Below are 26,235 nucleotides of genomic sequence, written 5' to 3'. Positions count from 1 at the left end.
TATTTTTTATTTATATACTGTTGGTGTGAAAACTAAACTGCAGCTGACTTTTAAGAGGCCTTTTCTCCCATTACATCAGGTCATCCAATTCATCCTCCATGTCTTTACTTCAATAGAGAATGTTTATTTTTATTAGCATTTTTGTATTATTATAATTAATTTTCTGGTGATTAACTAAATGGTTAAGTGATTAATGCTTACAAGTTTGCAAGTTGCAGAACCAGAAGTGGAACAAATCCCAGGAAACCAAAAGCAATAAACTGAATTGACAAAACAACAAATTGAAGCCATAATTCAATTGAGTTGATCTCACTGAGTATAGTCTGTGTTGTGAAAGCCTGATTTATTCCTCTGTGCCATACAACTCCATTTTCCAAAAATATTGTCTTACACTGACTCGATCATAACACTGCCCTGGTGCTGTACATACTCAGTAGTGCACCAAATATGTATTAATCCTCAGCTGAACATAGTCCAACAAACGCACTATTTACTCATGTTTGAGTAACATTTGCTAAAAACTAGAATGCCCAGCTGTTTTACTTAAATTTAATTGAACTTTATATTTTTGACCCATTTTTAAAGATCAGTGTCTTAGGAGGAGTGGAAGGGAAGGAACTTGGGGCTGCCCCAGGCAGGATAGGGAAGTCAGAAAAGGTTGAGAAACAGACTTAACACATTGTTGGTTTTGGTCTTTTCACAGGATTTGTTGGCAGTAAGAAAAATACAGAATTACAGCTCAGCCTTATCCTTTAACAATATTCAAAGAACTGCTTTGAAACTTTCTGTATAAAGTCATCAAACTTAAAATAAAGCTGTTCCTGAAAAGTTGAAGAGTTCTGAAAGAGTTTTATGACTCAATTTTAGATGAAGTTGATGATAAACAAGATTTTAGTTTAGTTAAAGGAGTTCTTTCAATCTATGGGGGGAGCAGGTTAACCCCTTCAACAAACTCAAAACTCTCAATGTAGTAGAGCGTCCACATTGCCCTGACTTGTATGTATTAGGACATGCATACAGCTGGAACAGGGAAACTGTGAATGACTCATAATATCTATTATCACATGGATAGATGGATGTATATTCATAATCATGAAACTTCAAATATAAGCATTTAATGCAAACATGAACTGAGTCCATGTAAAGTGGAAGATTTTGGGGGTACGAGATGTTTTATATCAACACATAAAAAAAGCTACAGCTTGTGGTTTTTTTTACGTTCTTGCTCCAAAAATAGCTTTGCTCTGCATTCCAGTGAATAAATGTCATCTACCATTGTTACTGTGTTGAATTAAAAGCTAGAGTGTAGTCTCTCTAAAGCTTTTCAGCAATACATCTACTAATATTTGTGCCATTCAACTTTGTCCAAATTACATTTGTAGAGGAAATAATGAGATTGATCAGGTTCCTGCTGCTCTATTCAGTCTCCTGTGCCTATTGTCTGCCTCTGAATACACAACTGCTTTTGTGGCGAGCTAAAGGAGGACGGTAAATATTAAATTAACATTTCTCCAGCTTACTGCACCACTGAGCAATACCTTATCAGAGTCATATAACCAAGGCATATTGAGGGTCCATATTTTATTTTATAATTTCTCAGAAATAAAAGTGATTCAGTGAGGCTTAGGTAGAAAACTTGATACTGCACTGAATTTACAGCTTTACACTTATTCTATTCCAGTTTGTGTGCACTTAAATTTCCCAAGTACAGGAAACTCTTTCCTTAGAAAGAATCAACACTGATCCTTTAAGTCTTAGCTTACAGACACTTTTTGCCCAGTGTTGCAGGTTGTGAAAAGTGGCTGCTCAGCTGTACTTCAGCCAGGTTTGCACATGGTCTGTGGCTACGAGCCAGGTTCGCCACAGACTGGTGAAGACAATGCACTGGACTCAGCAGGTTGTTCTGGTTGTCCGATAGCAGGGATTCTCACTTCGATACAAAGTCAAGGTGACTCATGGTGGGTGAGAAGTCCACTCGAGTCCAATCTGAGCAAAGCAGTAGAGGAAAGCCAGCATAGGTGGGGCCATTGTAGACCAACCTGAAATGAAAAGAAAACCAGTATATTCAGTTTTATCTGTAACAGGAAATATTTAGATTTTAAAAAATCTAAATACGTTGTAGAGGATTCATTGCAGTCTTTAAATGTATGTAATTTCTGCAGCTAGGAGTCTGTCTCAGCAAAACAATCATGAAGTAGCATTGGACCATGGGAGCTGTCATTGTTTAACCACCACCATTGGCAATCAGCAGAAATTATTCACAGACAAGGGTAAATTCAAGTTTTATTAATGTTACGTTTAGTGTTTGCTACTTCCTCTCAGTCTTAAGCTATAGCAACTAGACGAGAGCAAAAAAACGTACCATTACTTGAATCAAATTTTGGATAAAAATGGGATAAGTGCATAATTCAACAAAATATATAACATAGATCTAGTTGTTTTGAGACATTTTAATGCACAAATGTTACATATTATGGGCCCTATCTTGCCGCATGTGCAAACGCAAAACGCAAGTAGCTTTGTGGGCGCTGTTGCTATTATGCCGGCGGGATAAATGACTCTTGCGCCCGGCGCAAATCTAAAATGGGTTGGTCTGAAGTAGCTACATTAGTCATAGGTGTGGTTTGGGCGTAATGTGCAATAAACCAATCAGAGCGTCATCTCACATTCCCTTTACAAGCAGGCGCGCTTGTTCCATGGCGGATTGCTATTATAACGGCGGATTGGCCAGGAGCGGTTCACAGCCGAGGAGACCGACGTTCTCGCCAGGGCCGTAAAATACCGAGAAGTGACATTATTGACATGAAATAAATGTAACACAGCCATACAATAAATCAAAACAATGTGACGCAGCTTCGCAGGAAGAAGACCCTGGCCTCGGGAGCAGCGCAAACACCAAGGTGCAGAGGATCCAGACCCACTACACGCCGGAAGACCACCCGTTCCTGCAGCAAACCGGGTTTGACATGCTGGAGCGGGAGCTGTCCGGGATGCGGCAAAGTATTAATGCCCGTCCTGACCGGGTGGCGATGTTGCTGCGGCCTCTCAGGCGCATCCCCTCGAGTCTGCGCCCTTAAAATAGCATCTGAATAAGTGCCACTGACTTTAGACTAGGTTTTTCCTGGTCTATGGCGGAATTGTTTTCTGAAACAGCAAAATAGCACCAGGGAACGTTTGCGCCGGGACACGCCTCCTCTTTTCGCTGAACCGCCCCCCGGAGCGCAAATTCATTCCCTAATTTAAGGACGCGCGTCGGTGGAGGGAAAATTCCAATGTGCGTCGAGTGCAAAATAGGAATATACAAGCGCCAGTGTACAAAGTCAATTGCGCTGAGTGCAAGATAGAGCCATATATGTTTTACTCATATAAATATGGATAATTAAATTAAATTTAAATTTTGCTAAAATGTAACTGCTATGTGCAGATGCTTTTGAAGGTAACTACTATAAAGACTTCTACAGAGGCAGTAGTAATAGTAGTAGTTTAGTTCTCTCTGCTGTACTGTGCTGTGTTACGGTTATCATCTTTTTCTATTTATAGCTGCTTCTTAGAGGGTCGAGCAGGCAGGTAAAGACAGCTGTCTGCACCTCCTCTCCAACTGGCTTGCCTCCAGATTATCTCAGTAACCTGCACCTGCACCCACAATGCTTTTCAATGGTCTATTCTGTTCTATTCATGTCAAAATCTAATTCACGTACACACAGGCTGTTTTATGCACAGCTGTACTGTCAGTTTCCTGTCTGTGGAAGAGAAGGGTTGCACAGGCTGGCTAGACAAGACATATTTTGATGAGAGTTGCATGACACAAAACTTAAGTATGCAGGAAATTAGCATATATTTTTTTGCTTGCATTTGTATTTAAAAAGGAGCACTGATGATGTTTCCAGTAAATGCCAGCTAATTAATAATGTTAGTTTAATCACATTACACAAAATTTGAACCAGTTTCTAACATCTAAATGAATCCTTCAAAGCCATTAAGCCCTGGGCTCTGCGTGCACCATGAGCAAGTCTTGCCAAGACATCCCAGCACGCTGTCTTTGCAGGTATGTACTGTAAATTTCATTAACACCCTTAATGTGAAATATATTCTCTAGTCATCCAACATTTGCTGTTACTGACAAACTAACAGAGGGAAAAGCAGAACTTAAAAGACGCATACACTAGCCAGAGTTTCCTGTTAGCCTCTGTTATTCTAAAGAAAACAATTACAGAACCCTGGCAAAGAGATGGTGAGTGGATAAAGTTAAAAGAACAAACTACTTCCACCAGTTGCATGTCACTGTGGCTCTAATCAACAGGCCTGTAATTACAACACAGTTTCTTTTACCACTTGATTAACTGAGTGCTTCGAGTTCAGATAAAGTCAAAGCGCCATTTACAGAGATGCAACTCAAAACTAAATATAAAGCTGATTAGTGATCAAACGGACTGCCTCTCAGAGAAGCAGAGACTGACAACTTGTAGGTTTAGCTCTTCCATTATCATTAGTCTGAGAAACACAAGGGACAACTCCTGCAGGGGTTAACAAATTAGCAAATGTGAACTTTTTTTTGCCATGCTAGTGGCATCACAATGGCAATGTCTGTCTGTCCACGACTTTGGTCCTGACTGAAGTATCTCATTAATGGATGAATGCTATTAAGTTTTGTACGGACAATCATGGCCCCCAGAGGATGAATCCTGATGATTTGGTGACCCCTTAACTTTTCTTCTAGCATCATCTTTAGGTTGAACTTTTAATTTGTTCAGTTCTTTCGTTTATGAATAAATATCTGCAATGACATCTCCATTAGCCTCAATTGGACTTAGTTTAGTGCTAATTAGCAAATGTTAGCACACTAAACCTGTTAAACATCATCATGTTAGCATTGTCACTGTGAGCATGCCAGCATTAAACACTGATGTGTCTAAGGAAAGCCTCAGAACTTCAAGCATGGCTGCAGACTCTCTACTAATTCATTATCCTACTCAAGTAAAAGAACTGTAATTTGTATTTTAAGCTAACTTATTCGGCAGAGACTGACCATTCATTACAAGCCTTGCAGTGTCCAATTTCCAATGTTTGTGGAGAACTAACAATTTTTGTCCTGTGAATGTGATTGCAATTGCAGTGAAGTACACATCTTCAGTACATACAGATATAAAAGCAGAAGTATTAACTGATGACAAATTGTTTAGATTGTCTTTAACAGAAGTTTTAAGTCCTAACTTTAAACATATCCCTGAAATCAGTTAGGAAGCTCTTTATGTAACTCAGCACTATGGCTTTAGAGTGATCTTACATGGGGACTTATACATCTTCAGTCAACATATAGGACTATAGACACAGTGTGATTAGGAATTTGTTTTTGTACCAGAGGTCAGAGTGCAATTTCGCTACTGTCTGCACCAATAAAAATCCAAGACAGGCTGATTTAAGAGCATTGATCTCATGTTAATGAAGCAAACCACAACTCTCCCTCAGAGGTTTAATGTGCAGGCATATGCAGACACAAGGTCTAGCTTTAGGCTTTTCTGGTGGATGCGCTGTATATCAATTTAAAGTACAAATACACAAGCACTCTGTGAAAGCAACACAGTTATTAAAAGGGTTGTTCAATGTTTTATTTAAACATTTTAAGAAAGCATCCGGCAGGCCATGTCATATCTGTATTTTTCATTTTGTGAAGGTCCAAATGAATCACCATAAAAGCAAACTGAGATTCTCAGTTTAGTTTCTTGTTCTTGCTCTGAATAATTCACAACAGAAATGGTATTTTCAAACACCCTGTTCTTATTTTTAGGTTTCTGTTAACTTATTTACACCGAGTCTATAGCGCTGTGTGTGTGAAATGGGTCAGGAGTGCTAGAAGAGGCATAATGTTACGCACAATTTGCTTTGAGCCTGCCAAGCTTCCAACAAATTTTTAATGTCACAATAAAGTTTAACTGGTGACTGAAATACACCTTCGTCAGGTTGCTAAGGCACTGAGGCCCAGTGACTGTATGACACAATCGGAAGAGAATATGGCCTAGTGTGAAGATCCAATAAAGAAAAAGGTAAAAACTGTGAGACAAGAAGATTTAGAAGAGAATGAACACAGACTGAAAGGCTATTCATTTAAAATTAAACTAAAAAAAAAGAATCTCCAAAATGAGCTGTAAATCTGAAACCTTTAGTGTTGCACATCATTCAGATTTTACACCTTGCCACTGGGTCATATTATCATATTATTTGACCTTTAACCCTGTTTACACCATACATTTCAAACTGGTAGCAATTCTTTTTTTCTTGTTTTTTTTTTATATTTTTGGATAGGGCAGCTGAAGAGACAGCTAAAGATTGACAGGAAATAAATCAAAGGGCCATAGGTCGGTTTCCAAACCATGGCTGCTGCAGCAAGGACATCATCTAATCTAGTCTAATGTAAAGCTGCAATGTCTTCAAACTCATGTATCTACGCTGTTAGAAACTTGTAGGCTTAGCAATTTTTTCTCTGACTAAGAAACCCTAAAAGAAAACCAATGCCTATTTCATTCATTTATGATAGACTGTTGCTACAGTTACAGCTACAGCTCTCAGGCTCTAGGCCCCTTTTCTACTTTGTTTCTGCACTGTATTCATATTCAGAGATCAGTTGCACTGATAATGAAAACATGTGTAGGCCAACTTTTTTCCCCCAGACAGAAAATTGATCAAGAATCAATAAGGGAACCGACAAAGAATCGGGCCAATAAGCCGAATCCACAATGGCATTGGTATCAATAAAATCACATAAATTCCCATCCCTACCCCCAACTTTGTTGTTTTGATTCAATACCATGGCTTTCGTCATTAGTCCTTCCAGTCGCAGCAGATGTTTTCAGCAAAAACACTGATTAACAGACACAACCAGCACAGCACCAACCAGCAGACAGACAGTTAGAGACTAGCAGGTGAACATAGTGGAGCATTTAGCAGCATAAAGAGCAGATATTTCCATCAGGAGTTGGTGGAGACAGAAAAAGCTACAAGGAGAGTAAATATAGGACTTTGTTGGGTTGTCAGAAACACAACTTCAAATAACTGCTAATGTCAAACTGTGTCTGCTGGATGTGTAAATAGGCAACTGTTTGCAAACACATAACACCAGTATGAACTTTAAAAAATAACATCCCTGCTTGTTTCACTGCCCTAAGCGGTTGAAAAAACACAATTAATGCTGCTTTAAAAATGTGTAAAGTCTGCATTTTATTTCTGCATTAATTAACAGGTCTTGTTAATAAAACATATAAATTATATGATGATGTATCAGAACTGAGCTTAGCTCTCAGCACTGACTGCGCGCCCAACCCAGCGGTGAGTGCAGTTCAGACTGCTTATCATGTGTAGTAAGGCTTCAGGAGGGCCTGCCATCTTGCTTTAGGTACCAAATGAGCCAAATAAAAGGCACAGGGAGCAAAACAGGAACTGGCACAACCATGAAGCAGATGTCTCTCCATTGGAGAGAGTTTTCCCATGCAGATGCGTAAAATACCCAGTGTAAGTACAGCCTCATCCTGAAAAATATACAGACCTCCTGAACAGCAGCATTTTGAATTTTTTTTATTATATCTTATTTAGGATTTTATTTTCTACATAGGTAAACTGGCATCTATCTCTGCCTGTTGCCTTAGACATACTATCTTTAGCTGTTATAAATATAAATATCTATATAATATAGAATATAAAATGTCCTACAATGCAACTAAACTGTCAAGACCACATGACTGATACTCATTGGAAACAAATGTATAAATGCCAGCTGTAACAATCCTACAAAATAAAAGGCACATGCGAATCCTATTGAGTGAGTGTCGTGGAAGGCAATTTACCTTGAATGAAGACACGCTTCCAGAAGATTCTGCCAACGTGTATCCCTCCAAGGAACACCAGATTAGAGAGGATGAGCATGGCAGTGGAGAAGGCAGAGAGAAGGGCTATGCAACGTCTTTCCATCGCTGCGGAGAAATTCTGCTCCTGGGAAATCAGTGAATGAACAAGTAAATTGCAGGGAAACCACGAGAGATTTTTATTGTAAATCTGAGAAACAAAAAAGAGCAAAGCACCTGGCTGTGTGTGACCATAAACTAGGAGGATTACACAGTATGCCATGAGACTTTATTACTATTTTAAGAACATGAACCTTCTACCAAGGCTAGAGAGCAAAGAAGCACCCTGAACATCTCTATTGTTAACGTACTGGAAACAGACTTTACTCACATGTGCTAAGTGTAAATGCCAATTAGGTCCAACCAGTCTGTACTCGGGTCAATGACGTGGCGTTCATATTTTTGTGTCCGAGTGAATTATTTACATTTAAAATAATTTAATAAATTTTATTACATAAAACCTGTTTAGTTTGAATACAATTTAAGTACGTTAAAATAATAAATATCATTTATGTTTTGGAAGTTTAATCCCCCAAAATGTCAGGCGGCGCAACTGTCCAAGAAAAGTATTAAAAATCATATTTTAATGGTGATAAATTCAAAGTAAAATACCATGGCATGATTCCATGTTTAAAAACCTTTCAAATAAACCAAATTTTACAAATACCAATCATTTTAAAGCTGTAGAGAGCTGTTGAGCAATTTGTATGTTAGCAAATGTCAGGGTGGCACAACCGTACCATAGGACTTTTATAACAGTTATATATTATAACAGGATATTGCATCAACCAGAGGACCCCAAGTGACTTTTATGGCTGGTGAAAAAGTCAAATATTTGTATATATAGGTTGTCCGGAACACTTTCCATGTCAGGTGGTACAATCAATTTAAAACTAAATGTTATTTTATCAGAAAAATCTATTTTAATTAAAATGGATATGTATGAAGATGCTAGTGAAGCCAAAAGCTAACACATGTGCCCAAGTAGTATAGTATAATTTGAAATTAGTTGCAAAAGTCAGGTGGTGCAACTGCAGGAAGTTGTACTATATGAAATTAATAATGTTATTTAAATCTCTAAGATTATCTAATACATTTATAAAATGAAAAATCTAAAAAAAAATAAAATAAATATGAACAAATGAATCTTGAAAAATATGCATTACATAAATTTTAAAAAGACTAGAATACCTTTTTAGAGGCCTTTTTTGTCATGGACTGTAGCAGCTCCAGGCATCTTCTCTCATTAAAAAACAATCCACACACCATAACTGAATGAAATTATACCTATATACAATTTCAATCTCTTTTAACCTAATGTTCTTGCACTGTCAGAGGTAAATGCTTGGATTTCACACTTACAACAATGGAGTGAATAAACGATGAGGCAAAGAGAGACTTCAGTCCATTTTCCACCAGTACTCCAGCCCAATTCATCAGGGCCCAGTACTGTAAGTAGTCATGGCCACCGTGCCAGAGGCAGACAAATCCAAATGCAAGGCCAGTGGATAACATTTTGTAAAGACGTCCATGCCGTGAACCTCCCAGTGGTACATAGATGTATCTGGAACATGGGCACATAACATGAAAACATAAATCTTTATTAACGCACTCTGAATTAATTAAATATTACAGCTCCTTAAATGGATTAAAATATGTCCAACAGTAAAGAAATGGTGATAACAGACAGATCTTTAGTAAGAGCAGGGTACAGATGTACTGCAGACAGTAAATAGCAGATAGAAAACAAAGGGGGGTTGAAAATGGCACCACAATGCACAAATAAATTGGTCTGCCTGTCACATAAATTATCCTGTCTTGTTCATTGATTTTTAATCAAATAAATGTTGCTCTGACGTCCAGTGCAAAAATAGAGGCACCTTTGGGAATATCAAAGTTGTTAATAATGCTGCAACTGGGTTAATGATTTCAAAGTGGTTTCTGTGATTCACATCCAACCCTTGACACACGTTTAACCCACTTTCTATGTCAAATGTACTTTTTCTTTTTCTCCATCATTTCACCTGACTCTGCATGGCAGGATAAAGTCTGATTTCAACATTTTGGGTAATAAACTGAAGATAAAAATTATATTTTTCATGAGGTAATTTATTTAACAGCAAATATCTACCACATAACGCATGAATGTCTTTTTACTGTGGTTTAAATGAGATTAAACTTCATCTGGTATAAAAATTTTCAGCTGTATATTCATGTGATAGCCCACATGCTGTGTATAATATCCCACCAATCAGTAAAGGATGCCGTGAAGAAAAATGGTCTCAGATATTGTGAGAACCTCGTCTTTCCCAGAGGTACCGAGAGTCCCAACATGCTACATCATTCCAACACACTTAGAAACAAACATCACGTTCTGTCTAGTGTTGCTGAGCTGAGAACTAATTATCTCAGCCACCCTGTGGCTAATCAATGTACCCGAAAGATGAGCCAGCATTTTCTGAGCCTTAAATAGAGTGGCCAGCTTGGCCATATTGGAGGATGAAAGTAGGTGCAAAAACAGATGGAGAGGAACCAGAGTGTGAGAGCAAACTGAACACCTAAACACACTGAGTAGCTATCCATCCATTTACATTATTTAGATGTAGATGGATTCTAAACAGATGTTAATCCCAATATGATCATCTTCAGATATACATTAATACCCTGGATAATCAATGTGTTATGTAACACCTGACTACTGCAAGCAGATGGTGCAAACAACGTGCTTACAAGCTTTATAGGCCGACACTGACAACTATCATTGTTGGTTTCTGTGCTCTTCTAGAGATACAGTGTACTTCTTTCTGGCTTTAAGTGCAATCAGAAGTTAAAAGCTGAGCCCCCCCCACCAAAACAACCCAATCTATGCTCCCACTTATTTATTTACAACAAAATTTCTGAAGGATTTGGGATCAAAGCCGTAGCTGTAATACCTCAAACAGCCGGGACAAGCTCTTTTGTTGGCCTGTATAGCTGCATGTGTGTGAAACAGAGAACCTGAGACACAGTGGCACACAGACAGGGAAAGCGTAATGGAATGGCGAAGAATGAGCCACTTAGCTGCCCAGGGAGACGAGGTGTCAGTGAGTCATGTAGAGCACATCATTTAACACCTACGCACTCATCTAGCGCTCTTCAGACAATTTCAACAGAATTTCAGAACTGCATTAAAACCTCTTTAAAAACACTTTCCAGAGACGGAACACCAGGGCATTGTGTCATGGGTATCATTTTGCATCTGCAGTAGGATAATTGCAAGTGATGCCATTAAGCAGAAGAAAATAATTTCCAGTGGACACGGATTAAAATGGAAACTTGCATTTGCAATTTAAATCCTGGTATCTTTAGCAGATTAATTGAAGCCACTTTAACAGTCTGATATGCTACATTTCATCTGTAACATCTGAAAGCAGACGTACGTGTACACCGTCATACGTGTCAACACAAAAACTAATTAGCAAACAATAACCAAAACGAGGGAAGCTTTTCACAGAAAATCACAGTGTGTTTTCTGACAACCGTGCGACTGTAGTCTTGCCTTAATGTAGCAACCCTCGTTACCAAGCGGACCATAAACCCCGATAGGCTGCATTCAGCCGAGTGTGCCTCATTAAAAGCAGACAGACTAATAATGTGTGTTGTCCAAAGTACAAGTGAGCAAACACATAATGCTCCCATTACATATGCACATATTAAACAAGGAGGCATTTCTCCAGGGTGCGGGAACAGTAATACAACAGAAGAACTATTCACCAACAACATGCAACCTCATAATCATAAGAAAGCCTACATGCAAATGCAGCATCCTTGTCCATTATGTTGAAACATGCGGGCACGCAGCTGGAGAATGGCACCTCTTTTTAAGGTTATTCAGCTGACAAGTTCAATACCCCACAGCCAGGAAATGAGCTCTTTAGATTAAGTGTGCAATAAATTACAGATAAAGTATGATTACACACATGCTAATAAAAAGGCAATACAAACTACAGGCAGATATACAGCTAAATACATCAGATAAACAGACAGACAGACAGATAGATGGATAGATATTCTAATATAAGAGATATGATTTGATTTAGATGACATTTCACATTTTCAGTAAGCGTTAACATCTGAATTAGTCTGTCCACCGCTCATGAAGTGCCTCTTACCTGATGAGCCATCGATACAGGCCCTCGTCAAAGTGCCTGAGAGAGAACACAGAAGAAAAATGGATATCTGAGTCACACATTTACATAATAATATAGCACTGAACAAGAAACACCTGAGCACTGGGTTTCATATAAACGGAGGCATTTGCAGTATGTATGATGCATGTGTGTGTCTCCTAGAAAAAGTGTTTGGTTTTTTTTTTTTTTTTTTGTGCGCTGCCTATAAACTGAAGCCGTTTGGTCAGTGATGTCAGTGGACAGCTTTATGCATTCCATCAATGTTGTCAACATTGGCCAGCTCAGCACACACAGGATGGATTGGAGTGCATCGATGTCAGCACATTGGTCGATCTAGTCTACAGCCAGTGCATTTTTACTGCAAAACCAAACATGCAGCCGCCCATCTCAACTTTATGTGCTGTAAATTAAAGAGTAACTTCTTATTGTTAATTACATTTAGGAACAGAGTGATTTTGCTAAGAAAAAAGGGACATAAAAAGCCCTGACACACTTAATTTCACAGTATAACTATGAAGTAAACCAGATTTTACTCACTGTCGCTGTTTATTTAGCAAGATCCAGATGTTTTGTCATTGCATGTTATGAGGTTTGCATTTAATTGCATGTTTGTTCTGTCTAAACCTTGTTCATACCCTCAGTTGTCTGTATATTTGGTACATCTAGCTAACACTAATGCAGTCCAATACAACAGTCCTGTAATAAATCCTAACTTCATGAAGGTTATAATGTATTAGAGACATGTTAATTCAACTTTAAGATCATTGTTCTTACTGTTTGATATAAAATCTTGCCTGTCTTCACTTTCCTGTCAGTATTTTTGAAACACCTGATTTTGAAAAGTGCTACATAAAGTATAAAAAATATAAGCTTTATTACTATTACAATCATTTTGGAGGACATAAGTTGTGATGCTGTTCAACTACAGAGAGAAAATGAATGGGGAATGAATGGGGTGGACAAGATAATAGAAACACAGTACAGTGCAATACAGTTCAACAGCACCACAAACTGCATCCTTCAAAGAGGACATTTGTATTAGACTGCATTAGTTTTTGCTAGGTGTACCAAATAAACTGGAAAGTGACTGTATATTAGAGCATATTTGTCTGGTCCTTTGTCAAGACGTAGTGTGCATCCTGGAGGACCTCAAAGCTAAACAGTAAACACAAATAGCACTGTGACACAAAATGTTCACAGCGTGTCCTAAAATTCCAGGCGGTGAAAATTTGTTGTCTTTGGCCTATTTATATTGCTGATTAAGGTGCTTTCCCCCATCTAAAAAGCACTGCAATGTGTGTGTCCATTAACTTGCGCAATTGTGACCCCTTCAGCATAAACCAGGCATAGTCTTTTCCTTTGCATTGCAACAAAAGTGGGGCTTCATAAAAGTACCAATGATCATGGACTTATTATTTTATAATGTCCACTCCTTGTGTAGGTAGGTGTGACAAAATAGCTCAATAGTTGGTGTGAGTGTGTGTGTCTACTATATTAAACCATCAGTGACTTAACCTGAAAAATAAAGTAAAATTCTCTGCTCAATAAATATCTCTTTTATGTCATGCTGGATGTTGTTATAGACAAAAAAAACCCTGCCATTTGTCAGATCCCCTTAAAAACAGACACACATTTCTAACTGGAATTGTATTTGGTGATTCTAACATGTAGACTGGTTTTGTTTTGTTTCATGATTTACTTTGCTGTCTTAGCAGTGCTTCTACAAAAACAGTTTTTCTTCCAGAAAAATGGACAAGATGTAGCCTGTAAATGTAGTAATCCTATCAGTAAACAAACCATTTCAGCTCGAGTATGAAAGAATGATATAATTTTCCTCATGCAGAGGTGACCTATTGCTCTGATTGCCAGTAATTACAGAAGATGAGACAATTCACTGCGACCAGTTTGACTCTTATTGCCAACGCACATGAGCACTTAAGGCACTTGACCTTAAATGGACCTTTTCCTCAAGGATACCAGGGATGCTAGCTTTTCCACTTTCTTTCACTTAAGTGTTAAGGAATGTTGCGAGATCAACATACTACTGTATTTACTGTGTGCATTGTATGATCTTACCTCCACATCCCTGTGAAACTGTACATGATGCTGACACAACGAGGAAGCTTTGGGGGAACAAGTTTATCCAAAGTAGCCAGCATGGATGGAAGGCCAAACAGTACCAGATACTTCACATAGAAGAACTGAACGAGGGCCAGGGCCAGACCGCCTGTGGTAGGGATCAAAGGAGGTGTTTGAACTAATATTTCTTACTGTAATGATTAAAACAAGTTATATACTTTACAGAGAGACTTTTCCTCTCATAAGTCCAGTAAAGTTTGTTATAATTTGGGTTATATACCAAATTTTGTAATTTGCCTTTACAATTTGTACAGCATACAACGCCTTCTATCCTATTGGAAAAGGGGAAAACGCCCCCAAAAAGAGTGAAGAAACCTCAGAAAAAGCAACCAATGAGGGATTAATAGATGTAGTTCATTCACTGCTGACATTTACGAGTTCATCGCCGTCGGACTTCGTCCGTGTTGTCTGCCACGGGAACTTTCCAGTGTTGTCGCCATCACTGTCTATATTCCTCACAGTGGTCTTCATCATCACCATCACTGTTTACATTTATGATGTCCTATTTATTCTCCTGTACAGCACTTTGGTCAACTTTGGTTGTATTTAAAGTGCTTAACAAATAAAGTTGGATTGGTTTGGATTAATTAGATGCTGAGAACAGTTAGGAGGAATGCAAAAAGGAGTCAGGTAGATTCAAATGATTCAGTCTGTCTATATGTCTGTAGCCATTTCCAAACCTGCTTATGGCAACATGAGGGCAGATATGACTACGGTGAGTACGTAAATGACTGACTGAATTAATTAGTTACATAACTTCAAATCCCAGAGGTGCTTTATGTCTAAAGAATTCAACATGAGGCTGTGTATGCAAAGTATACATAGATCACAATAGCAGCCACCTGCATAAGTTACACTTCCCAAAACTTAGAAATCCAAGTTTCCTAGAGAGACACAAAATGGCCATTAGAGGGTACAAAGCATGGCTGAATTTTCTCAATTCGTGAAAAAAATTAAATAATAAATAATAGTCAATAATTAATTAAATAAATACAAACATAAACAGTCACTAATTTTGTCTCTTAATTAAAATGTAAACAAAATCACACCATAGATCATGATGACAGGATTATGATTCAAGGCCACTGAGTGAGTCCATAATCAGCATATCTGATGGAGTCTTAGAACCAGCTACATCCTGAGGGGGTAACGTTAACATGTTTTTAAACTCTGCATCTTGAACACATGCTCAGTTGGTCTGCAGTGGCAGAAAAACATTAAAGCTGAAACTTTATGAATATGGTACATGAAAATCAAAAATACAGTATAAAGACTTACCCAAGGCCCAAGGAGGAAGTATTTCTAAGTAGGTCTCATTAGACTGAATGGAGTGCATGTACATGACATGGATCATGTATTCTGCAGTGCACCACCACAGCAGGATCCGTCCTGATCTGAGCACCAAGTAACTGAATGCAGACAGTCCCCTGTCACTCTCCTCAGCAGGCCTCTGCATCTGCAAGTGTAGAAAGTGAGCATGTTTTTAAGGGTCACCACCAAAAGAACAAATACCAGGATATATAAATATAAATCCACTCCAAAGATGGGAATGAAAACAAGCAGGCATTTAAAAACAAAAAATGGGCAGAAGTGTCAGCCTGACAGCATCCGACCAAACAAGCAACTACAAATCTGAAAATAATCAAGGTACAATCCTCTTGTAAATAACCCACCACTGATGTTTTGCCAGACCAGTTTAATTCAGGAGTACCTTTTGTTGGCTCTCTTACCTGCTCAATGTAGTCTTTGTATGTGATAATGGGTCCATTGTAGAAAAAAGGATGATAGAAGGTGTATGAAAACAGCCAACAGAGCTGCACAACTCCACCACGGTCTAGAGGGCACCAGCAATGCTCCAGGCTGAAGCTGATGAAGCGCAGACCACAGACAGCAACACTGAAGAGTAGCAGATAGTACTCCTCCTCGGTCTTATACCAGCCTCTCTGTGTAACACAGAGGCAAGGCCAATTATTTTTATAACACATTCCTGGGGAATCCTTATATTAATAGCGACAGTTTGACACTAAATTTAGAAAAGCTTTTTAAAATCACTGTTTTTTTAAAAGAACAAAATGAGGACATTCACAGATTACAGCAGATTTACACAACTGGTTAGAAAAATCTGTCACACACAGACTAATAAAAATATGTATATTTTAATGAGGTCTGCCTAAAAGCATTGGGAGTATCACTACTTTCTAACACAGGGCTCGGCTGTATTCAATTGTGTGTCTGTGTGTGTGTGTGTGTGTGTGTGTGTGTGTGTGTGTGTGTGTGTGTGTGTGTGTTGGGGGATGAGAACAGGAGCGAAAGAGGCAAATTTGCAGAAGCATGCACAGGTCTGTCAGGTCTAATTCACTTAATAGATTCACATTTCTAACCATTGTGACTGGAGCATATTGCCTGGCTGTATCCATGCTTGATGTGTCAGATACTGTGCGCTTAAAGTGGGATTTTAGATGACAGGTTTATACCCTAAATATAATTACTAACAGCCAGTGTCCATAATAACCAATCAATGCAGAAATTAAAGTCATGTTAAAACTGAATACATTTTTTTGGTGTATCATTTATTGTGTTGTGTTGTATTGAAGTAAAAGCTTTGTTGTAGTTATTTTTCTCATTTTAACTGCAATAAATGTTTTGACGGTCTGTTAGCCCGTCTACCACTGCGTCTCACTGGTAGCCAATTGTTTTTAAGAAGACTTTTCCCATAGTCTTATCCTCAGGAAATACTGGAAGTAACCTGCTTGATATGTACGTATGCTTTTCAACTTTTATCTTATGGTGTGGACATTATGGAATAATGGAGCTGAGTGGCCAAATTGCTGTACATCCCTTTGGTATCTTGTGCCCCCTTGTGTTCTTTGCAAATATGACATTTAGTGATAATCGAGTAATTCTCAAAATTAACTGATAGCACTATAATGAAAAGAAATGGTAAATTCGCACAGTGCTAGTATAGGGAGATATACATGTAAATGTGAGTTTTGTGATTCTGTATTGGTTTACAAGCAGGCAGTTAAAAACATATTTAAAAAAACTCAAATTTGCACAGGAAAAAACTCAAACTACTTTACTTTGCAACATATCTTTTGCTTGGCTGTTTTATACTTTAATACAAGATGAAGACACCACTCCAAAACTAGGTGATACAACCCACCTGGATATGTTCAAGTGGTTGGATGTGAAGCGTGGTGAGCAGCAGCAGGTTACAGGCCCATGACAGAGCTGGCTTTCGCAGTTGGGCCACTGAAAAGGACAGGCCCAGATGTACCAGCAGCACACTCACACCTTTAATCCCCAACACACTGCTGGCTGCAAGGAGGCCATATATTGTGAGTGCTGGCACTCTAAACTGTTGACAAAAAAATCAAAAATGTGTTGGATTAAATCATCTCTCAACTAATACCAATATTCCCCTCAACAGTACTGTAGCAGCTCTTACCTTGGGGTAAAAGACGCTGGTCAATCTCGATATCACGCCATGACCAATCAGAGTCCACAGTAAAGACTTCTTAGCCCATTTAGTCCAGAAATTCCACTCAAAGTCTGATGGATCCTGACAGAAACAAATAACTTCACCATGGGGATTTAAAACACACATGAAGCCTGTTGAAAAGAGGCTTTGAATTGTGAAATATGTGTAAGGGCCTAAATTTTTATGTGTCAACAAAGATTTTTAGTTTCAGAGACACAAAATAGCTTAAATAATTGTTCACTATAGTTCAGATTTGACTTTTAATCCACTATTTCAACACTGAACTTACCCTTTTAAAACCCTTAACAAGGCCCTTTTCCAACTGGAATTCTCTCAGTAATCCTGCTTCATGCTCTGGGAGGTACAAAACAGAAAATAACAGCTTCATTTTTGTTTAACTTTTCTTCTCAATTTATTGAGCCAACGTATCGATATCTGTCAATCTACCTTACCTTTGGAGAACCTGTGCAGTTGGTAGAAGGAGAACAGATGAGAGCCAAAGGACAGCAGCCAGTATGCAAGGATCTCTGTCCATGGCAGGGGGGCCAACTGGGCCTTTGGTTTAGATGTCATCAGGAAGAATCATTGTGCTATAGTGCGCCTAAAACAGAGCCAGTCATTTAATCTGGTCTACAAGCAGTTAATGGCACTAACACCCAGTGGCTGTGAAACGGAAATGTCTCTATTTATATCGTTAAATGTCTGTTTTACATATAAATATACGACATTGTCATCACACAGACATCAGCACCTGTAGGGATGTCCATATCAAATGAAACAATGGCGCTGTACCATCATACTGCAGCACCATCACTTCAAAAACAGTCTGTTAGAGACCAACGCAGAAAGAAATATGATTGTAATACAATGTTTTACTGATAGCAACATCATATTTGGAAAACTCTGGGAACACCCTGAGCATCAAACACCGATTGTAGTAGGGTTATACATGTTCGTGGGATTCTGTAATAATTTGACTAATTTTTCACACATATTCTGCATTCAAAACGTACCTTGACACGTTATAACCCGATAAGTGGTGCGGTAATGTTGATAAAAGTAGCGAATGACAACAGCAGCCTGTAACCCTGTTGATTATTGTCATTGTACTGTCTGAAGTGTGCTTGAGTCAAACCGCTGGCTAACAGCAATCACTGTCGTTGCTAGGTAACACAGCTTGCTGACTATGACGTATGGTTAGTTAAACGGACAAAGTAAAAGTAACCAAACCAGCTAACGGTACTTAGCATCGTCTTGGTGTTTGACATTATAACGAGACCACTAAAAGCAAAACTGGCGAGTGTGTACAAGTTTTCGAGCTGATTTGGCTGCTTTGATATGACCACACTGTTAACGTTACCTGAAAAAGTTCCGTGAGCTATTCGACTGGCAGCTAGCTAACGTTAGCTCAGCTAGCTAATCATTTCATCAAGTTGCAAGTTACCTAACTTACGTTAATAATACGGGGCTGCTGTCCGATAGCGCCTGGACCGTAGAGACATTACGTTAGAAGCATACTGTCAATGGTAAGTACACCCCGGCATCCAACATTCAAAGGTACTGACCTCTTCTTCTTTTTCTTAGTTTCATTCATGATGACTAACAAAAGCTTTTTAGTACAAGGCCGCCCCCAACCGTGCGGGAGTAGGTCGTCAGTTTATGCCAGGGGGGAAAGAAATGTATTTTCTGTTGGTTTTAGTAACAAAGAAACGTACTGTATTTCATTGCTTTATTTTTTATGCTACTCCATACTTCTACTTAATGAACGTTGTGATGAAGAGACACTGAAATGATGCATTTAATACCGTGTGAACTACAGTAAGACAGTAAAATGATCGTTGGTTGAGTAATGTATTAATCAGTATTAATTATCTCATGATATAATTAACCCTCTAAGTTAATGAGTACCTTTATTTTGTTACCTAAAGTGCATTTTGCTTCTAACATTTTTGTACTTCTACTTTACTACAATTATCTATGTATGAGTTATTTGTAATGGAGTTTAATTTTCACTAAAAGATCTCAATATTTTTACTTTAAGGCTATTTTGCTCACCACTGTTCAGTCATTAAAAGTTTTCTTTTTAACCTAGAACCAATTTTGCTGTTTATAAGATCTCTTTTCATGTCCTGAAAAGGATTTTCACACACAGAATTATTTTCCCCTGACATTTGAATCACTCTACAAGAGGATTGGTACAGTTTAAAGGGGTTTATTGTGGAGAAACTGTGTTGGTACAGCAGGTCAATGGATCAGCAACTGACTCTATGCATGCATCCCGACTTAGACAGGTGTGTAGGGTTCGTAGCTCAACAAAAGATCAGAGAATCTTAACAACAAAATAGGCACTGGGAAATAACAAATATGGCAACAGGTTGACATTAAGACATTACATAACATAAATCTGTCCTTCATACGCAATTCATTCTTTCCTCATTGACAAAATCTGCAACTTCACACCACCTTTTCTGACTAATTTAAGGAGTGTTTAGACTCAACTTATGAACTTAACAAATAAACGTTTGATATTTCCTCTCCCCATAACATCTATAGCTCGTTTCTTTGCCTTACAACCAAATACAGAGCAAAATAAGAACATGACCACAATTCATGTACGCTTTTAGTTATCCACACTGAGAGATTCAAATTCATCAGTATAACAGTTAGTTGTAAGCTTTTCTATTGTGTGCTTGTGCATGCTAACATGTATGCATGCATTCATTCATGCGTGTGTGTGTGTGTGTGTTTGTGTATGTGCACAGTAAGTGCAATCACTGTATGAATATTTTTTCACAGCTCGTCGGTCTCTCCATCGAAGGGTACAGCATCCGTCTCCATATGAATGCTGCTGGGCTCACTGCTGCCCACCCAGCCAATAGGAGTGCGGTTGAAGGAAGGCCGGCAGCCAATATCATGTTGGTACACCACTGCGGGTTCAGGCTCCTGTTTGGTCTCAGTTTCTGGCAGCTGGAATTTCAGGAACTGGTTGGCCTTCTCGAAGCCACCGTAGGGTATGGCAGACCTAGCAAAGCAAGGTGAGAGGGTTAGTAAAGCCTGTTTGTAAGACAAAGTACGTACAAAGTCGGGTTTTGAGGGAAGTACCTGTTGAAGCATTTCCATTTGGGCATATCCTTTTTATCAATGGGACCAGGCATTGTAACTTTCAGAGTGGCTATCAGATTTTCATCACCCTTCATGGCCTTCTCCCATGGCGATATGAATGTCTTCACATGCATGCCCTTCTTATTAGCATCCCCTCCACCTCCTGTGAAGAAAACAACCATGGCTAGAGCTTCAGACACACTGCACTCATTCAGAGTTGTAAAATTATATTCAACAGTCTGTGGACTGGCTAAAGTAATAGTCATGATGTCTGTCATTTTGGAAAATATTCTCATTCACTCTGTTGCTAAGAATTAGATGAGAAAATCAATACTACTCTCATGCCTGTCTGTTAAATATGTAGAACCAGCTGCTGGTTAGCTTAGCTTAGCATAGAGACTGGAAACAAGGGGGAACAACTAGCCTATTTCTTTCTGAAGGTTATAAAATCCACCTATCAGCATCATCCACACAAAAACCGGAGTGTAAAAACAACACAGTGTGGTATTACAGAGGTTATGTGCCCGACTATGTTTTGTACATATCCTTACCTTTGGACAGAGCCAGGCTAGCTGTTGACTGTTTTTCCAGTCTTTCAGCTAAGCTAAGTTAACCGACTGCTGGCGGTTGCTTTATATTTACTGTACAAACATGACAGCGGTATCTATCTTTTTATCTAACTCTTGGCAAGAAAGCAAGTAAGTGTATTTTCCCTAAATGTCAAACTATTCCTTTAAAGAGTAACTCAACACCAGGTTAAAAAGCAGTGATTTGTTGCCCAACAATGATGTCATTGGATTCTGGAGTACACCTGTCAGTCAGTGCAGCCAGGTGAGAAGTTAAACTACTGGATGTCAGCAAAGACAAGATTTTCAGGGGGTGTTACTTTAAGGTGGGATTTTACTGTACACTAAAATGTAGAGTAATTGTTAATAAGTCAGTGCATAGTCTTGGATTACAAATGTATTTATTCACTTATATCGGTATGTGGGTGCAAATTTATTTATATTTTGTTTATGTGTTTATTTTATCATCCATCCATTCCTTCGTTGAGAATGATGCAAACTAAAACACATCTAGGGAGTTATTTTGTGAATACATATTTAAATCCTTTGTGCTCAAACAGGCACTGGACTATAAAACACAATTCTCAAAAAAAAACAACAGCCAAGAAAATAATACCAACCTTTGAGTGGAGACCACTCTCCTTCTCCACCTTTTCCATGGTCGCCCCCACCCAGTTCTCCTGCTCCTCCTGCACCTCCTGCTCCTCCTGCTCCTCCTGCTCCTGCACCTTTGCTTCCAGGCTTTGGAGGAGGCACAGGGGCCCCACCTCCAGTATTTAGCCCTACAAAATGCAGCTGTCCAACGTCTTTGCTAACAAAATGCCCACCGACAGTTATTATCTGACCTCCCACCTGACCACCCAGAGAGGGAACCAACTTCTGGAGGTTGTCCTGAAAGAAATATGATCAATATTACCAACCATATGTCACACAGCACATTCATTTGTATTTGCTGATAAACCATGTCTTCTTAAAGCTATACCTGACATGCATTACTGAACACACTGAGTCATGAGCGTGTATTGCAGGCGTTTATCTTCCTCCAGACAATTATAAAACTAATCTAGCTACTTTGATTGATCTGTTTAAACATCCTTGTTCCAAGTGACTTAAAATTTAAGGGATCAAGTCCATTTACAGCTGCCCTAGTACTATGTTTCTTTCAAATTATAAATGGGTGTTTACTTAGGACAGATTAAGAATTGTAAAGTGATGAGATTTCTCCATTTAATTGAGGGATGTTTCAAGGTTTCTCTGGAATTTCTGGTTGTACTATTCATATTTTATCATTAACCTTTATTCCTTATAATTAAAAAAATGATGAAAAGTGATTTGATTATGCTCTCACCATAGACTCACTGCTGAAGATGTCTGGGTTGTTCTCGTAAATGAACCTATTCACTCTCTTCTGCCTCATCTTGAACATCTTGGATCCTCGGTTGTTCTGCAGGGAAAGCTCCTCTAGCATGATATCTTTGGGAGTCCTGATCTTTGTTCCCAGGTCGAGCTCAGATGCCTCTGGCTCCAACTCATACTCTAGGTAAAGGACATTCAAACAAATGAGTGTTATATACAGAAATGGACAAAAATGCTTTTTAAGGATTGGGATTGCAAACTGTAGTGACATGCCAAAGAGAAAACATAGGAAAACTGAAAATAATCACCAAAAACCTGTCTGATGATGGGTTGTTACACTGACATAATTATAAGCACAACCTTACGGATAACAGATGTTAAAGTATTTGCTTGTTCTCATGTTTTCAAGAGTCATATATATTAGGAGTTATTTTACAAAATGTGTGTGTGTGTGTGTGTGTGTGTGTGTGTGTGTGTGTGTGTGTGTGTGTGTGTGTGTTTTAATACCTTTTTTCATTTGTACCTTAGACATACAGTAACCCCACTTAACGTGTAAAACTAGTGCCCTATTGATAGTACCTATCACCTAACATCCATCTATTTATGTATTCTGTGTTTATATGAAAGGGCTGTACTGAGCATATGGAAATTTGGTTTCATATGCATGTAATTCCATGCCAGCCTTACCATCCTGAGTGATATGTGATAGGTCAGTTATGATCTTGGAGAGCGTTTTCCGCTTGTTTTGGGAGGCAGGTGTTCCCAGAGGCATGGCTGGAGGTTCAGGAAAGAACATGGTGTTAGCAGTAGCAGTATTAGGGTTATTATACTAATTTGAAACTGAACATGCACTGTTTGAACATATTCAGCTGTGTTAGAAGTAATTAAAGTAAACCTCTTTCTCTCAAGAGACACAAACAAAGTTATGTCAAAGCTTCTCCACTATATATATATATATATATATTTACACATTTATAATAAATTGCCATTTCTATTTCAGAATGTTTGATGAAATAAAAATACAACTTAAGCAAAAAGAAATTAAAAAGAAAAAATTCAAGCAAACAATTTTTCAATGTAGCAACTTGAGAAAGTTTTGCTTGATGTCACGAGTTAAGTTATAATGTTATATTTCACATTACATTGTTCCTATTCAAAATAATTAATTGACAGTAGTATCACTTTAAATCTGCAAATTAAGGTTGAAATGTACTGAAGGGAGTGTTTTTGCTTCAGTTTTAATGTATATTTCATACACTTGAAAGACACTTGAACACTTTGACTGCTTTGTGATTATATCTGATTGCACCAACTTCTTAAGATCACTCTTCACCGCCAACGCCTACAGCCACCAACAACCCCTGAAAGTAAATCCACAGGACCGGAATGTATTACACAGACAGACAGTATGGGCCCTGCTCATTTTTCAAGTTCAAGGGGGATGTCAGTGCCCTCAGATTCCACACATTCCCTAGTGAAACAGATGTCTGCACCAAAGAAAACATATACAGTGGCTTAATGTGTGTTTCAGCTTTGTTTGGGGACACACAATCTGTGCACAGACTCAGTCAACATAAACAGAAGCACGCTGTGGTTCAGGCCAAAATTGGTGCTTTTCCACTGCATTACTTTTAATGCAGCAGAATAGCACCAGAAGGCCTCAGGCACATAAAATAGGATCTGATCATATTCCCCAATCTGCACCCTGCATGGGAACATGTAGGCGGGGGAAGTGGGAGTAATACTTTCCTCATCTGTCAAGATAAAACTCACTGTTGAAGTATATTAACAGCCAAATTTAACAACCAATTTCTTACAACTTGTGATGCCTCCATAGTTAGTTGCCTTATGTCTTTATTTTGCACAGATTTTTGTCTTCCTACATGCATATCTGCGCCTTCAGTTCTCAACCATTTCTTTAAGGCCCAGTGAAGTGGCAAAACATCACATCACATCTACTGGCTGTAACTCAACCCACTGCAGCTATTTTTAAAAGCCATTTCAAGCCAAGACATTTTAGCGACGTGTAATGGCGTCATTCGACTATCAAATGGGCTTGACACCAATCTTAAGAACACAATACTCACCTCCAGAAAACAATTCTAAGTGAACCTCTTGCAAATCAGGAGTGAAATCGGGAGTACTTGTGGAAATTAACAAGGAGTGTTTTGGACACCATTTTAATTGCCTTAAATAACATCAAGCTTAGGGACCCCTTGCGCTCAGATTTACCACCCCCCTGTCAGGGTTTGGTAACACCATATAAAATCTCTGCAACACCCACAGAGAGGGATGGTCAGCACATTCGCCCATTCCTTTGGTCGTTTTAAGACGTACCAAGAAAATCTAAAAGCGGCAAAGTGAGTCCCAAAGCCATTTCACTTTAATCGTTGTAGAATCAAAAGCAGTCTCATCAAAAGCAAAGTAACAATCTGGTTACTTAGTTGTTGATGTCTTATTGTGCTTATTTTTCCCCCCAAGATCAGCTGCACAATACACAGAAATTGTGATTGGGAACAGGTTGCACATCTGTACTTCCTCTGCCCTTTTTTGCAGTTGCCAGCATTTAAATCCAAGCTGCTGGTTGATTAGTAGAACAAAGCACACCGATGGGATGCAGATCCACTCACCGGGTTTTTGTTGTAATCCTGGGGGTGGAGAGACAGACCTATAAATACCAAACAGAGAAGAGGAGACTCAATGCTGGTGATCTCGATCACAAGTTTACAAATCTCTCAGTGCCTCTGACCCTACGTATGGCTCGACCCAGGTCCCGGGAAGTGCAAAACCCACCCTACACTCAGATGGCAGATCTTCCAGAGGGTTGGGGTTGTGGGTGGCAGCAGTGTTGGTGTCAAGACGAGAGGAGGAGGAGGGTGAGGTTAGGAGTATGAATAGGGATTCGAGGGGGGGCATTAAGGCGGGGGGATAAGTCTCTGTTGGCCAGCTGAAAGTGCTGATGGGGATATTAAGGGAACAAAATCATTCTCGCAGATGGTTCAGAAGACTATATTTAGTAGCAAAGAACGAATGGAACAGAACTCAGCTACAAGATAACCTCAGAGGACTCTGGGGTGTGTTTGGGGTACCGACTGAAAGTGAGGGAAAGTAGAGTATGTACAAGTGCCTTGTGCAAGTTTAAGGTTAAGCATATTTGTGTATATTAAGGCCATGCCAGTTTGTGTTTCATTGTGAGGGTTAGCACCTTTACTCCCTACATAACTCTAACCTGACTAGATTGTCACATTTTCAGTTTCTCTGAAGCATCATGACTGGACATGATGGACATGTTAAATCACAGCTATAATAATATACAATGCATGGGATGCCCGGTTAGCTCAGTGGGTGGAGCTGGCTGAGTCCTTGCTGCAGCAGCCCAGGGTTCGAATCCGACCTGTGGCCCTTTGCTGCGTGTCATCCCCTCTCTCTCTGCCCCCCTGCCCTGTCTGTCTTCAGCTGTCAAATATAAATAAAGGCAATAAAATGTATGTCTTCTCTTTTGTGATTTTCTTTTTTTTTCATTTTGAGAG

At 38.9% G+C, this 26,235-nt stretch overlaps 2 protein-coding genes across 6 annotated transcripts; both read right to left on the bottom strand.

Annotated features, from left to right (window-relative positions):
• Window positions 1-1,566: 1,566 nt before the first annotated feature.
• hhat (hedgehog acyltransferase) lies at window positions 1,567-19,275 on the bottom strand. 4 transcript variants are annotated; one of them, XM_051426902.1, is made up of 13 exons: window positions 18,695-19,027; window positions 18,433-18,507; window positions 18,134-18,282; window positions 17,971-18,035; window positions 17,649-17,762; window positions 17,364-17,558; window positions 15,931-16,143; window positions 15,479-15,656; window positions 14,138-14,288; window positions 12,044-12,079; window positions 9,255-9,456; window positions 7,836-7,980; window positions 1,567-2,039 (listed from the first exon to the last, which is right to left on the bottom strand). In XM_051426902.1, exons 3-13 carry the CDS (start codon window positions 18,252-18,254, stop codon window positions 1,954-1,956), a joined length of 1,506 nt encoding a protein of 501 aa, XP_051282862.1. In that variant the 5' UTR covers window positions 18,255-18,282; window positions 18,433-18,507; window positions 18,695-19,027; the 3' UTR covers window positions 1,567-1,953. The 4 variants fall into 4 exon arrangements, with proteins under 4 accessions (XP_051282862.1, XP_051282860.1, XP_051282863.1 ...); XM_051426900.1 differs by lacking the exons at window positions 18,433-18,507; window positions 18,695-19,027 and adding an exon at window positions 19,135-19,275; XM_051426903.1 differs by lacking the exons at window positions 18,433-18,507; window positions 18,695-19,027 and adding an exon at window positions 19,042-19,115.
• Window positions 19,276-19,877: 602 nt separating this feature from the next.
• myoz1a (myozenin 1a) lies at window positions 19,878-25,576 on the bottom strand. Of its 2 annotated transcripts, none has more exons than XM_051426904.1 (7): window positions 25,499-25,576; window positions 25,336-25,373; window positions 23,393-23,479; window positions 22,698-22,885; window positions 21,970-22,240; window positions 20,784-20,946; window positions 19,878-20,703 (listed from the first exon to the last, which is right to left on the bottom strand). In XM_051426904.1, exons 3-7 carry the CDS (start codon window positions 23,475-23,477, stop codon window positions 20,472-20,474), a joined length of 939 nt encoding a protein of 312 aa, XP_051282864.1. In that variant the 5' UTR covers window positions 23,478-23,479; window positions 25,336-25,373; window positions 25,499-25,576; the 3' UTR covers window positions 19,878-20,471. The 2 variants fall into 2 exon arrangements, with proteins under 2 accessions (XP_051282864.1, XP_051282866.1); XM_051426906.1 differs by having other exon boundaries at window positions 25,460-25,552.
• Between the last annotated feature and the right edge of the window lie 659 nt (window positions 25,577-26,235).

The sequence above is a fragment of the Dicentrarchus labrax genome, unplaced genomic scaffold (assembly GCF_905237075.1).
Source record: "Dicentrarchus labrax unplaced genomic scaffold, dlabrax2021, whole genome shotgun sequence".
NCBI classification, from domain to species: domain Eukaryota; kingdom Metazoa; phylum Chordata; class Actinopteri; family Moronidae; genus Dicentrarchus; species Dicentrarchus labrax.
Note: the sequence above shows the minus strand (reverse complement) of the source record. Positions and strands in the feature narration are given on the sequence as shown.